The sequence below is a fragment of the Mustelus asterias genome, chromosome 9, assembly GCF_964213995.1.
Source record: "Mustelus asterias chromosome 9, sMusAst1.hap1.1, whole genome shotgun sequence".
NCBI classification, from domain to species: domain Eukaryota; kingdom Metazoa; phylum Chordata; class Chondrichthyes; order Carcharhiniformes; family Triakidae; genus Mustelus; species Mustelus asterias.
Window position 1 is genome coordinate 36,005,885 of NC_135809.1, and position 14,277 is coordinate 36,020,161.

General features: G+C 44.3%; 1 protein-coding gene across 1 annotated transcript; it reads left to right on the top strand.

Annotated features, from left to right (window-relative positions):
- Positions 1–12,468: 12,468 nt before the first annotated feature.
- Positions 12,469–13,887, top strand: chrm2a (cholinergic receptor, muscarinic 2a). Its single transcript, XM_078221177.1, has one exon. It carries the CDS (start codon positions 12,469–12,471, stop codon positions 13,885–13,887), a length of 1,419 nt encoding a protein of 472 aa, XP_078077303.1.
- Positions 13,888–14,277: the final 390 nt, after the last annotated feature.

Consider the following 14,277-nt stretch of genomic DNA (forward strand, 5'->3'; position numbering starts at 1 on the left):
AAATGGTCAGGAAAGATTGGAAAGGAAGAAAAGGGGGAGGATGGGGTAGTCATTAAGAGAGCATTGCTGTCATGGAGAGAGAGGATGTCCCAGAGGGTTTAAATAGAGAATCTATTTGGCTAGAACCAAGGAAAGTCAAATTTCCTTAGTCTTCTGAAAAAGTAGAGGCATTGGTGGGCTTTCTTAACTATAGCATTGGCATAGAGGGACCAGGACAGGTTGTTGGTGATCTGGACACCTAAAAATTTGAAGCTCTCGGTCATTTCTCCTTTATCACCGCTGATGTAGACAGGGGCATATCCTCCACTATGCTTCCCGAAGTCGATGACTATCTCCTTCGTTTTGTTGACATTGAGGGAGAGATTATTGTCATCGCACCAGTTCACCAGATTCTCTATCGCTTTCCTGTACTCTGTCTCGCAATTAGAAACATAGAAACATAGAAAAACTACAGCACAAAACAGGCCCTTCGGCCCCACAAGTTGTGCCGAACATATCCCTACCTTTTAGGCCTACCTATAACCCTCCATCCTATTAAGTCCCATGTACTCATCCAGGAGTCTCTTAAAAGACCCTATTGAATTTGCCTCCATCACCACTGACGGCAGCTGATTCCACTCGCCCTCTGTGTGAAAAACTTCCCCCTAACATCTCCCCTGTACCTACCCCCCAGAACCTTAAACCTGTGTCCTCTCGGAGCAGCCATTTCCACCCTGGGAAAAAGCCTCTGAGTGTCCACCCGATCTATGCCTCTCAACATCTTATATACCTCTATTAGGTCTCCTCTCATCCTACGTCTCTCCAAGGAGAAAAGACCGAGCTCCCTCAGCCTATCCTCATAAGGCATGCCACTCAATCCAGGCAACATCCTTGTAAATCTCCTCTCCACCCTTTCAATGTTTTCCACATCCTTCCTGTAATGAGGCGACCAGAACTGAGCACAGTACTCCAAGTGGGGTCTGACGAGGGTCTTATATAGCTGCATCATTATCCCCGGACTCCTAAACTCAATCCCTTGATTGATAAAGGCCAGCACACTATATGCCTTCTTAACCACCTCCTCCACCTGCAGGGCCAATTTTAGAGTCCTATGGAGTCCTTCTGATCCTTTACAGTACTAAGAGTCTTTCCCTTAATATTGTACTCCTTCATCCCATTTGACCTGCCAAAATGGACCACTATGCATTTATCTGGGTTGAAGTCCATCTGTCACTTCTCCGCCCAGTCTTGCATCCTATCTATGTCCCTCTGTAACTTCTGACATCCCTCCAGACTATCCACAACCCCACCAACCTTCATGACGTCGGCAAACTTACCAACCCATCCCTCCACTTCCTCATCCAGGTCATTTATGAAAATGACAAACAGCAAGGGTCCCAGAACAGATCCCTGGGGCACACCACTGGTGACCGACCTCCATTTAGAAAAAGACCCATCTATACCCACTCTCTGCCTCCTTTGGGCAAGCCAGTTCTGGATCCACAGGGCAGCAGCCCCTTGGATCCCATGCCCTCTCACTTTTTCTAGAAGCCTTGCATGCGGGACCTTATCGAATACCTTGCTAAAATCTATATAAACCACATCTACCGCTTTCCCTTCGTCAATGTGTTTAGTCACATTTTCGAAGAACTCCACCAGGCTCGTAAGGCATGATCTGCCTTTGACAAAGCCATGCTGAGTATTCTTGAGCATACTAAACCTCTCCAAATGCTCATAAATCTTGTCCCTCAGGATCTTCTCCGTCAGCTTACCAACCACTGAGGTTACACTCACTGGTCGGTAATTTCCTGGGCTATCCCTATTCCCCTTCTTGAAAATAGAAACCACATCCGCAATCCTCCAATCCTCCGGCACCTCCCCCATCCCCATCGACGACGCAAAGGTCATCGCCAGAGGCTCTGCAATCTCTAAGGCTCTGCAATTGTTTAAGATTTGACCCACTACGGTGGTGTCGTCAGAAAACTTGAAAATTGAGTTGGAGGGGAATTTGGCCACACAGTCATAGGTGTATAAGGAGTATAGTAAGGGACTGAGGACACAACATTGTGGGACACCGGTGTTGAGGATGATCGTGGAGGAGGTGTTGTTGCCTATCCTTACTGATTGCGGTCTGTGGGCTAGGAAGTTCAGGATCCAGTCACAGAGGGGGGAGCCAAGCCCCAGGTCACGGAGTTTGGAGCTGAGTTTCATAGGAATAATGGTGTTGAAGGATGAGATGTAGTTGATAAATAGAAGTCTGACATAGTTGTCTTTGTTATCTAGGTGTTCCAGGGTTGAGTGCAGGGCCAGGGAGATGGCGTCCGCTGTGGACCTGTTGCAGCGGTAGACAAACTGTAGTGGATCCAGGCAATCTAGGAGGCCAGAATTGATTCGTGCCATGACTAACCTTTCAAAGCACTTGATAATGATGGATGTCAGAGCTATCGGACAATAGTTACTAAAGGCATGCTGCCTGGCTTTTCTTTGGTACCAGGATGATGGTCGTTTTCTTGAAGCAGATAGGGACCTCAGATTGTTGTAAAAGGAGGTTGAAGATGTCTTCCCGCAACACTGCATATTTTTCCTTTTCAGATAAAAGTCTAATACCCTTCTAAATGCTTCAATTGGTCAGCTGGTCTGCGCAGGATCTGAGTGCTCGTCTGGGTATCCCATCCAGGCGAGTCGCTTTCCATGGGTTGGCCTTCGAGAAGACTGTCCTGATGTCTGTGATGGTGGCTTTGGATATGGGCTCACCCGAGGCTTCCGGGGTGGAGGGTATGCTCCCGACTTTCAAAAGGCATTTAAAACAGTACTTCACAACAGACTTGTGGGTAAAGTTATAGCTCATGGAATAAAGGGCAACATGGGATCAGAATTGGCTGAGTTACAGGGAACAGAGAGTTGTATTTAATGGATGTTTTTGGGCTGGAGGAAGTTTGTAATGGAGTTCCTCAGGGGTCAGGTTTGGGCCCCCTCTTCTTCGTGTTCTGTATTAATGATCAGACCTTGGTGTGTAGGGGACAATTTCAAAAATTTGCAGATCACAAGAAACTTTGACGCATTATGAACTGTGAGGAGGACAGTGCAGAACTTCAAAAGAAAGTTTACAAGTTAGTGGAAAGGTTGGACAAGTGGTAGATGAAGTTGAACGCATAGAAAGGTAAGGAAATTAATTTTGGTCAGAAGAATATGGAGTGACAACATAAAATAAAGGGTACAACTTTATGGGATGTAGGAGTAGAGGGACCTGGGTACTTATGTGACTAAATCATTGAAGGTGGCAGAACAGGTTGAGAGCATGGTGAATAAAACACACACTATCCTAGGCTTTATGAACAGGGGATTAGTGTACATGCACAAGAAGGTTATGTTGAACTTGTATAGGTGATTAGTTTGGCCTCAGCTGGAATTCTGGATGCCGGACTTTAGGAAAGATCTCAAGGCACTGGAGAGATTGCAGAAAGGATTCACGAGAATGGTTCCTGGGATGAGATATTTACATAGATATATTGGAGAAGCTGGGAATGTTTTTCTTGGTGAAAGGAAGGCTTAGAATCTTAGAATCTTAGCATCCCGACAGCTCAGAAAGAAGCCATTTGGCCCATCGAGTCTGCACCGACCACAATCCCACCCAGGCCCTATCCCCATATCCCTACATATTTACCCGCTAATCCCTCTAACCTACGCATCCCAGGACACTAAGGGCAATTTTAGCATGGCCAATCAACCTAACCCGCACATCTTTGGACTGTGGGAGGAAACCGGAGGAAACCCACGCAGACACGAGGAGAATGTGCAAACTCCACACAGGCAGTGACCCAAGCCGGGAATCGAACCCCGGTCCCTTTGAAGCAGCAGTGCTAACCACCATCTGTTGTGGGGGCTGAGAGGAGATTTGATAGGTCTGTTCAGAGTAGATAGGGAGAAACTGCTTCCACTCATAGAATCATAGAATCCCTCCAGTGCAGAAAGAGGCCATTTGGCCAATCGGGTCTGCACCGACAACAATCCCACCCAGGCTCTATCCTGTAACCCCATGTACTAATGCTGCTAATCCCCTGACATAAGGGGCAAATTAGCATGGCCAATCAACCTAATCCGTACATCTTTGGAGTGTGGGAGCATCTGTTGGAAACCCACGCAGACGCGGGGAGAACATGCAAATGCCACACAGACAGTGACCCGAGGCCGGGATTGAACCAGGGTTCCTGGCGCTGTGAGGTAGCAGTGCTAACCACTGTGCCACCGTGCCGCTCAAAAACGAGAGCGCACAAATTAAAAGTCATTGGCATAAGAAGGAAAAATGACATGAGGAAAGGTTTTGTATACAGCGAATGGTAGGAGGTTAGAAGGCACTGCCTGAAAGTGTGGTGGAGGCAGGGTCAATTGAAGCATTCAAGAGGATAATAGACTGTTATCTGAAAAGGAAGAATATGCAGTGTTGCGGGGAGAAAACAGGTATTGGCACTGATTGCATTGCTGCTTCGGAGAGCCAGTGCAGACACATTGGGGTAATCTTGAGCCCATGCTCGCCGTCCACGGGAATTTTGGTGGGGGCCTCCTCTTACCAGTGATGTCATCAGATTCACGCCATAATGGGTATGAATCTGATTTCTCTACATTTTAATATATTTAAATATAATTAAAGAACCCCATCAGATATTGATCCACCACCCCCGCCCCTGCCATATATTCAAACTGTGCCAATGTGATCAGCAGCACAATTTACAGCAGCTTCTGCAAATCTGTTGTGGGGATCTGTACCATGCCAACCTGACAGCGCCAACCTGTGACAGGAGGCAGTGCCAGGGGCAGACCCCAGCGGGAGCCTCATGGAGGATCTACTTGTGGTGATGGGAGGGAGCAGATGTGGAAGCTGGGGGAGCTGGGGATGACTGTTTGGGGGGGGATGGGGTGGGTGCCAGCATTGACTGTGTGGGTGTGAGGTTTGGGGAGAAGAAGTCCAATATTCAGGGGGAAGGGGGGTGCCAGCTCTGATTGGGGGGCTGGGTGAATGCCGGCTCCGATCGGGGGCGGGATGAATACTGGCTCTAATCAGATGACAGGGTGGTCTGGGGGAGCCCATGCGACCTCCGTGGTGAGGTGGGGAGGAGATCATTGTTTCTTCTGATTGGGGTGTTTTTGAAACATTGCGCCCAATCTCAGTACACCTGGGCTTTGCCGAGATGTTGAGGCCCCTCTCCGTACACTTGATGGCGTGAAACTTGCTCAGCTATTTTTTTGTGGCAGAATGTGATAAGATCTTGGTAGCATTTCACCCAATGGACTGAATTACCTCCTTCTGTGCTGGAACCATTCTGGGATTCTGGGATTTGAAGACCAAAATTTTGGCTGATACTCCAGTACCATTCTAAGGGAGTGCTGCAGTGTTGGAGGTGCACTCTCTTGAATGAAATGTTAAGTTGAGGCCCATCTGACCTTTCAGACCAAGGCAAAAAATCTCATCGCACTGTTTTAGGAAGGCATGGGAGTTTTCAATTCTGAGAAGGTCAATATTTATATCACAATCAATATCGCAAAAACAAATTTTCTGATCATTATATCATTGATGTTTGTGGGAGTTTGCTATACTCAAATTGGCTGCTGCGTTTCTTACATTATAAGAGTAAGAAGTCTCACAACACCAGGTTAAAGTCCAACAGGTTTATTTGGTAGCAAATACCATAAGCTTTCGGAGCACTGCTCCTTCGTCAGATGGAGTGGAAATGTGCTCTCAAACAGTGCACAGAGACACAGAAATCAAGTTACAGAATACTAATTAGAATGCGAATCCCTACAACCAGCCAGGTCTTAAAGATACAGACAATGTGGGTGGAGGGAGCATTAAACACAGGTTAAAGAGATGTGTATTGTCTCCAGACAGAACAGCTAGTGAGATTCTGCAAGTCCAGGGGGCAAGCTGTGGGGGTTACTGATAATGTGACATAAATCCAACATCCCGGTTTAGGCCATCCTCATGTGTGCGGAACTTGGCTATCAGTTTCTGCTCAGCGACTCTGCGCTGTCGTGTGTCGTGAAGGCCGCCTTGGAGAACGCTTACCTGAAGATCCAAGGCTGAATGCCCGTGACTGCTGAAGTGCTCCCCCACAGGAAGAGAACAGTCTTGCCTGGTGATTGTCGAGCGGTGTTCATTCATCCGTTGTCGTAGCGTCTGCATGGTTTCCCCAATGTACCATGCCTCGGGACATCCTTTCCTGCAGCGTATCAGGTAGACAACGTTGGCCGAGTTGCAAGAGTAGGTACCGTGTACCTGGTAGATGGTGTTCTCACGTGAGATGATGGCATCCGTGTTGATGATCCGGCACGTCTTGCAGAGGTTGCTGTGGCAGGGTTGTGTGGTGTCGTGGTCACTGTTCTCCTGAAGGCTGGGTAGTTTGCTGCGGACAATGGTCTGTTTGAGGTTGCGTGGTTGTTTGAAGGCAAGAAGTGGGGGTGTGGGGATGGCCTTGGCGAGATGTTCGTCTTCTTCAATGACATGTTGAAGGCTCTGGAGGAGATGACGTGGCTTCTCCGCTCCGGGGAAGTACTGGACGACGAAGGGTACTCTGTCCACCGTGTCCCGTGTTTGTCTTCTGAGGAGGTCGGTGTGGTTTTTCGCTGTGGCGCGTCGGAACTGTTGATCGATGAATCGAGCGCCATATCCTATTCTTATGAGGCCATCTTTCAGCATCTGGAGGTGTCTGTTGCGATCCTCCTCATCTGAGCAGATCCTGTGTATTCGGAGGGCCTGTCCATAGGGGATGGCTTCTTTAACGTGTTTAGGGTGGAAGCTGGAGAACTGGAGCATCATGAGGTTATCCGTGGGCTTGCGGTACAGTGAGGTGCTGAGGTGACCGTCCTTAATGGAGATGCGTGTGTCCAAGAATGCAACCGATTCCGGAGAGTAGTCCATGGTGATGATGGTGGGATGGAACTTGTTGATGTCATCATATAGTTGTTTCAGTGATTGCTGACCATGACTCCAAAGGAAGAAAATATCATCCATGTATCTAGTGTATAGCATCGGTTGAAGGTCCTGTGCGGTGAAGAAGTCTTGTTCGAACCTGTGCATGAAGATGTTGGCATATTGAGGTGCGAATTTGGTCCCCATGGCTGTTCCGTGTGTCTGGATGAAGAACTGGTTGTTGAAGGTGAAGACATTGTGGTCCAGGATGAAGCGGATAAGTTGTAAAATTGCATCTGGAAACTGGCAGTTGACGGTGTTGAGTACTGAGGCCTTTGCAGCAATGCCATCATCGTGGGGGATGCTGGTGTAGAGTGCCGAGACATCCATTGTGACGAGGAGTGCTCCTGGTTCAACTGCTCCATGTGCACTGAGTTTCTGTAGGAAGTCCGTAGTGTCGCGACAAAAGCACAGTGACTACATTTCCAAACTACACCATTGGCTGTGAAGCACTTTAGATAATCCTGTAGTCATGAAAGATGCTACATAAATACATTTCTTCTGTTCCTTTACCTTGACATTGTTCCTTGATCTATTCAATGCTCTTATTTCTGATTTCAAGCTGTCTTATTTGTTGTTTCTTGTTGTCGATTGACCTCATATTCTTGCATCTGTTTCATGTTTTCTTATACTCTTCACAATCATTATTCATTCCCTTATATACGTGTTCCTTCTTTTGCTATATTTTTGATTCTCTCTGTTTTTTTAACTTTAAACTGGCTTCTGGCAATGTTTGTGCTGCAGCAGATGTTAGAACCATTGCAATGTGAACCTTTTTTTCCTCCTGCACAGACCCATTCAGCATTATTAGATGGCATAATTTGGATTGTTTTTACACAAACTCCACTGAAGGCTTCTGCTTAACACTTTTCAGTCAGCACCGATGCTGCAAGAATCTTTGATGCTGCCACATACTTTGACAAATTGATGAACCCGCTCCACCGGTGGCATGATGGCGCAGTGGTTAACACTGCTGCCTGACAGCGCCAGGGACCCAGGTTCGATTCCTGGCTTGGGAATCACTATCTGTGCAGAGTCTGTATGATCTCCCTGTGTCTGCGTGGGTTTCATTCGGGTTCTCTGGTTTCCTCCCACTGTCTGAAAGACATGCTGGTTAGGCGAACTTGTCATGCTAAATTCTCCCTCAATGTACTGTAATGGGTCAGGTTAGAAACTCCAAAGTACTTTATGGAGACCGCCCGAAACATAAGTTTTGCATCTTGAATTTGGCTTGGATGAGTATGAAAAGTTTCACTTCAGGTATGATTCAACAACCCTCTAGAGAGCTTTTATCAAACAAAGTTTATTTAAGAATAAAGGTAACATGTATGGAAAGAAAATTTGTAATACCATTTAACAATTACAAACAGAAAGAAAACAACCACAATAATGTATTAACCCTTAATATTAAAGCTGTTCCAACAAACCAAAACCTTTCATAGATAAAACCCTATTCACAGGCTTAGATTAAAATCTCACTTGACTGGAATTGAGTCTTTTCGAAGCCTACATTTTCCTTCTGGAAGGCAAAACGTTGCCTTGAGATAACCAGCAGAATTTCTAAATAGAATAGGGAGGCAGAGAGAGAGAGACTTCAGCTTCTTTCTTGCTTGATGCCCCTGCTAAAACTAAAAATTAAACTCCAGCCTCAGAACTTTCAAAACTGAAACCTTAAACTCACTGGAAAGAAAACAAAACTGTCCAAAAACACATGACTTTTTCTCCTAACAATGCAGGATCATAAAACTAATCTCAGAGTAAACACAAACAACCCCATTTAAGCCACTTGAGAAGCAATAAAAGGACAATTCCAGTCAAGTCAGCAGCAATGACATCACTGAAGCTGTGAGCTAAGAAACCACTGACACGGAGAGAGCTGCAGAAATCATGATTTTCAAAAAATCCCTTAAAGGGACACTTAAGTCACAGTATCTGAATAGGCGCCAGAATGTGGTGACTAGGGGATTTTCACAGTAACTTCATTGCAGTGTTAATGTAAGCCTACTTGTGACTACTAATAAATAAACTTAACTTAAAAAACATGCCTTCATTCAAAATTGGGCCAAGCTAGTAACATTCTTAGTAATTGATTTGAAAACTATGGGAGAAAAGCATTCTTATTTAAACCTTCTATCACTTTGCAAATTGCTGGAAGTGCAACTGATATTAGCAAAGTGAGGGCAATGGGGCAATTGTGAAAAATGAGAGCCATGTCTATCTACTGAGCAATGAGATTTAAGGACAGAGAAAGATTGGAAACAAAGAAACACAAGGAACAATAAAGAGTAAAGGGTTGAATCATGTATGGAACGACAAATAAAGCAAGACAAAGAAAGATTGGATTCAGAGAGAAAAAAGACAAAAGGAATAGAAGAACATAGAACATAGAACAGAACGTTGACATTTTAAGTTAAAAATCTAGAAAAGAGAGAACTGGGAGAGTCACCTGATATTGGTCTTAATGATCATGAAACTTTTGATAGTAAAAATGCTCCACTTTCAAGGAAGATCACAACTGTAGGTCAGAAAAATTAGACAAAGAATCCAACATGGAATTCATGATAAACCTTTTTACCCATATATTGAGGTTTGTGGGGTCTGGTTTGAGAGACCAGCGATGAGGTTAAAGAGGGAAGTATGATCTTCGGCTCTGGGTACCTGTGATTGGCCCAGGGGACCCAGAAAGGAAGTCCTCTCCCCCAGTTGCCCAACAAGAGCCAGAACAGCTAAAGCTATCAATCTTCCTGCATGGCACGGGCCTCCCCTTGCAACAGGTAAAATCCCTGCACAGTAAAAATATCACCCTTCAGTGGCCTCAATTGGCTCAAAAGCAATCAGGCCATGTGACGTCTACCCTCAGTTGAACAGAGAAGCAGAAAGCAGAGTTCAAACAATCAACGAATTGATGAAAAAGACGAAGATATTTGGCGCGATCTTACTGGCTGAGTGAGGACGGAGAATTTGGTTGGGGTGATGTAGGTAAAAAGAATGAAACTTGACACTAGTATTCAGCAATCTGAATAAATATAATTGAGGTCAGCAAAGGATGACTTTGTAGTGCCATGGTCTGTTTGAATGTCAAGAGCTGAAAGAGAAAATGAACAACAAGATTACAAAATTTGAAAGGAGCAAATTTAGAAAATCTGTACTCCCAGCATGAAAGCCCATGAAAATAATAGACGGCATGGTGGCACTGCTGCCTCACAGCGCCAGGGACCCAGGTTCAATTCCCAGCTTGGGTCACTATCTGTGCAGAGTCTGCACGTTCTCCCCGCGTCTGCATGTGTTTCCTCCGGGTGCTCCAGTTTCCTCCCACACTCCAAAGATGTGCAGGTCAGGTTGATTGGCCATGTTAAATTGACCCTAGTTTCGGGGGGGAATAGCAGAGTAAATATGTGGGGTTAGGGGGATAGGGTGGGATTGTTGTCGGTGCAGGCTCAATGGGCTGAATGGCCTCCTTCTGTACTATAGGGATTCTATGATTCTATTCTATGATTCTCTGAAAGTGCCCCTTCCCAGGATTTACAGTCAGGTCAGGTCAGTGGACTGTGATATCCTTCTCAGTAATACTGAACTGCCTGGGAATGTCTGATAGGTGTCAACAGCTGTTAGCACAATCCTTGAGCCTCCCACTGGACTGTGCCCTATCAGTTCACCTGACAATGGATCATTCCCAATTTCCACCCTTCAGTCTCCACTTGCAATGCAGTTTTCTTCTTGTTCCTGACTATAAGTCCTGTTGAAGTTGCTGGTGAAGCTATCATGCCACATCACATATAGGGTTAGGAGGCTTACTAATTCTATTAACCTTCTATAGACCAGTGCAAAATAAATGCATTGTGGATAGTTCTTCCTCAATTTGATGCACCTGTTCTCCAAAATATTAAACAGATTTTCTCTCAATACTTTTGTTCATTTCATTTTCCAATTTATTTTCCTGTAAATACTAAATTCCAAATGTAATGAAAACATATGGAAACAATTACATTATTCTCTCCTCCTACTGTTTCTCACCCTGGTACACACATACAAAATACTGGTTCAACCTTATATCATATAATACTTCCTTCACTTTTTTTGCCCGGACACACTCTCTTCCAACTTCTTCCGTTGGGAAAAAGATACAAAAGCCTGAGGTCACGTACCAACCGACTCAAGAACAGCTTCTTCCCTACTGCCATCAGACTTTTGAATGGACCTGCCTCGCACTAAGTTGATCTTTCTCTACACCCTAGCTATGACTGTAACACTACATTCTGCACTCCTTTCCTTCTCTATGTTTTGCCTGTATCGCACGCAGGAAACACTTTTCACTGTATGCTAATACATGTGACAATAATAATCAAATCAAATTTTTATCCTCCAATTTCCATCCTCTTTCTCAGTCTTCACCTCCTTCTCCATGCCACTATCTTCCTCCTCTCTGCCCCCTTTTCTTATACTCTGCTCCTCTCCTCCTCTCTTACCCTCACATGTGCCGCTCTCCACTATCTATCATTCCTTTCCTGACTTTCTCTTTCTGCATCTTTCCTTTCCAATGCCTTGAATCAAGCAAACCAACCACTCGTATGTACTTGATTAATACTGCTTATTCTTCCTGAGATATTTAATAGACGTGAAATGAGCTGTTTAAGTATTCAGCAATGCAGGTCATGGAGTAATTTTGTTTTTACAGCACTAGCTCCAGCGAAGACTGTCGTCATTTTAAATCTCGTGATGGATTTTCTAATTTTACTTTGAAATACCAGCATCAGGATTATGATCCTCATTTGTTGTATTTAGCATGGTTCGCTTAAAACAAGCAAGATAATTATAGAAGTGAGATCATTAAAACTGGTGTGAGGCCTCCATTATTTTGACCCTATAGCCATCTGTTTTGAAATGCATGACATCAACATAAAGTGACTCAATCTCAGATATTTCTCTCCCTCCCAGAGGTGCAGCCCCAAGCCCCTGCTTCACATCTGCCTCTGACTGAGAGCTTATTGGACAGGATGGTTGTTCTTTCTGTGACGGAGAGAATAACACCAGTGCATCTGTTCTTCTTCCAACAGTTCCCTAGGTGATCTGGATTTTCAGTGTTTACATGAGTTTGCGGTCTTCATACATGGACGTTAAGACTTGAAAGGGAGTGAATGTATTCTATCCTTAACAACCAAATGTTTTCAGAACACAGAAATGATTCACCTAGACATATTGGATCAATGAAACTAAAACCGTGAGACATGTTTGCAATGTCACTCATCAACTTCTTTATTCACTTCGACACAAGTAATTAACTATTAATTCATAATTAATTGTACAGTAAGTGACCTATGAGATGATTCCTAATTAAGACCGAATCCCTGCTGGCAAAGATTTTGAGGTTGATAAGAACAGATGGTTTTGTGTATTCTTGCTGTTAGAGCTTCAATTAGTGACCAGTTGTCTTGTAACTTCAACACACCAGGAATATGTTTCCTAATCATTTTTTTCTTTTCTACGTTTAGGCCTCGTCAGTGCTAACTACGCCTCAGAGTGAAACGATGGCAAACTCAACAGAGACAAATGAATCTCTCAGCAACCTAACAGGCTTGTTTGACACCGAGCGTGGGAGTTCTTACAAAACGGTCGAAGTGGTCTTCATCGTAATTGTGGCGGGATCTTTAAGTTTGGTGACCATTATAGGAAACATTCTGGTCATGGTTTCCATCAAAGTAAACAGACATTTACAAACTATTAACAACTACTTTATTTTCAGCTTAGCCTGTGCTGATTTGATTATCGGTGTTTTCTCTATGAATCTATACACCATTTATATTGTAATTGGCTACTGGCCCATGGGCCCAGTGGTGTGTGATTTGTGGCTTGCTCTAGATTATGTTGTCAGTAATGCCTCTGTCATGAATCTTCTTATCATCAGCTTTGACCGCTACTTCTGCGTGACAAAGCCCCTTAGCTACCCCGTGAAGAGAACAACTAAGATGGCAGGGATGATGATCGCAGCTGCCTGGGTGCTGTCATTTATCCTGTGGGCCCCTGCCATTCTCTTCTGGCAGTTTATTGTAGGGGGACGAACAGTTGAGGAGGGTGAGTGTTATGTACAGTTCTTCTCAAATGCAGCTGTCACTTTTGGCACTGCTATAGCTGCCTTCTATCTCCCTGTAATCATTATGACAATTTTGTACGTGCACATATCTCGTGCCAGTAAGAGTCGAATAAAGAAGGATAAGAAGGCACCTGAATCGAGCAAGGGCACTGTTTCTCCCAGTTTAGTGAAGGGCAAAATAATGAAACCAAACAATAACAACATCGCAAATGCTCCTGATGAGTTGCCGCATGCCAAAATGCAAAATGGCAAAATAACTGGTGACATAGCAACTGATAATTGTGGCCAAGGAGAGGAGAAGGAGCTCTCCAATGAGTCAACTTCCCTCAGTGTGGTCCCATCCAACCAGAAGGAGGAAGGGGTGATCCAAGAGAGCACAAACATCTCTACTACACAAAGCCGTTTCAGGATGGACAGCTCGAAACTCTCGTGCATAAAACTGGTTAGCAATTCTCAAAAAGGCGACTACTGTGGCACCACAATAGAAATAGTGCCAGGTAGCAGCAAGAATGGAAGTGACAGAGAGATCAAAGCAGCCCAAAAGATCATTAAAATGACCAAGACCCCAGCTAAGAAGAAGAAGGTCGCTGTAACCCGAGAGAAGAAGGTGACTAGGACCATCCTGGCTATTCTCCTGGCATTTATCATCACCTGGACTCCATACAATGTCATGGTGCTCATTAACACCTTCTGTTCAATCTGCGTCCCCAACACAGTGTGGACTATTGGATACTGGCTCTGTTACATCAACAGTACCATCAACCCAGCCTGCTATGCACTGTGTAATGCTACCTTCAAAAAAACCTTCAAGCACCTACTCCTGTGTCAGTATAAGAACATTGGAGCAACAAGATAAAAAAAAACAGCTACAAGCACAACTTTCTGAACATTTTATACACATTGATGATGGTGACTTTCATAATATACATTCAAAAATATGTGTAAGTAATATATTAATTGTGCCAGATTATGGGTCAAGTAAACATCTATTATATGTAATATTGAAAGCACATTTAAATTATATCCAATGAATTGTAATGTCTGTTATAAATGAAGAGTGTGCTGATTATTAGAATGTATTTACGAGTGAACTGGAAGATGAGTTTGCCCAAAATCTAAGCACCATAAAATATAGTATAAAGCTGTTTAGTGAGGAATGTTCCCTTTTACATTACTCCATATAAAAATATTAATGTGCTATGTTAGTGTAATATAACTTATCCAGTTTCTTCAAATCCTACACTGC

Bases quoted from the DNA above. Each gene is read 5' to 3' on its own strand.
- chrm2a (XM_078221177.1), top strand. From the start codon at position 12,469: ATGGCAAACTCAACAGAGACAAATGAATCTCTCAGCAACCTAACAGGC.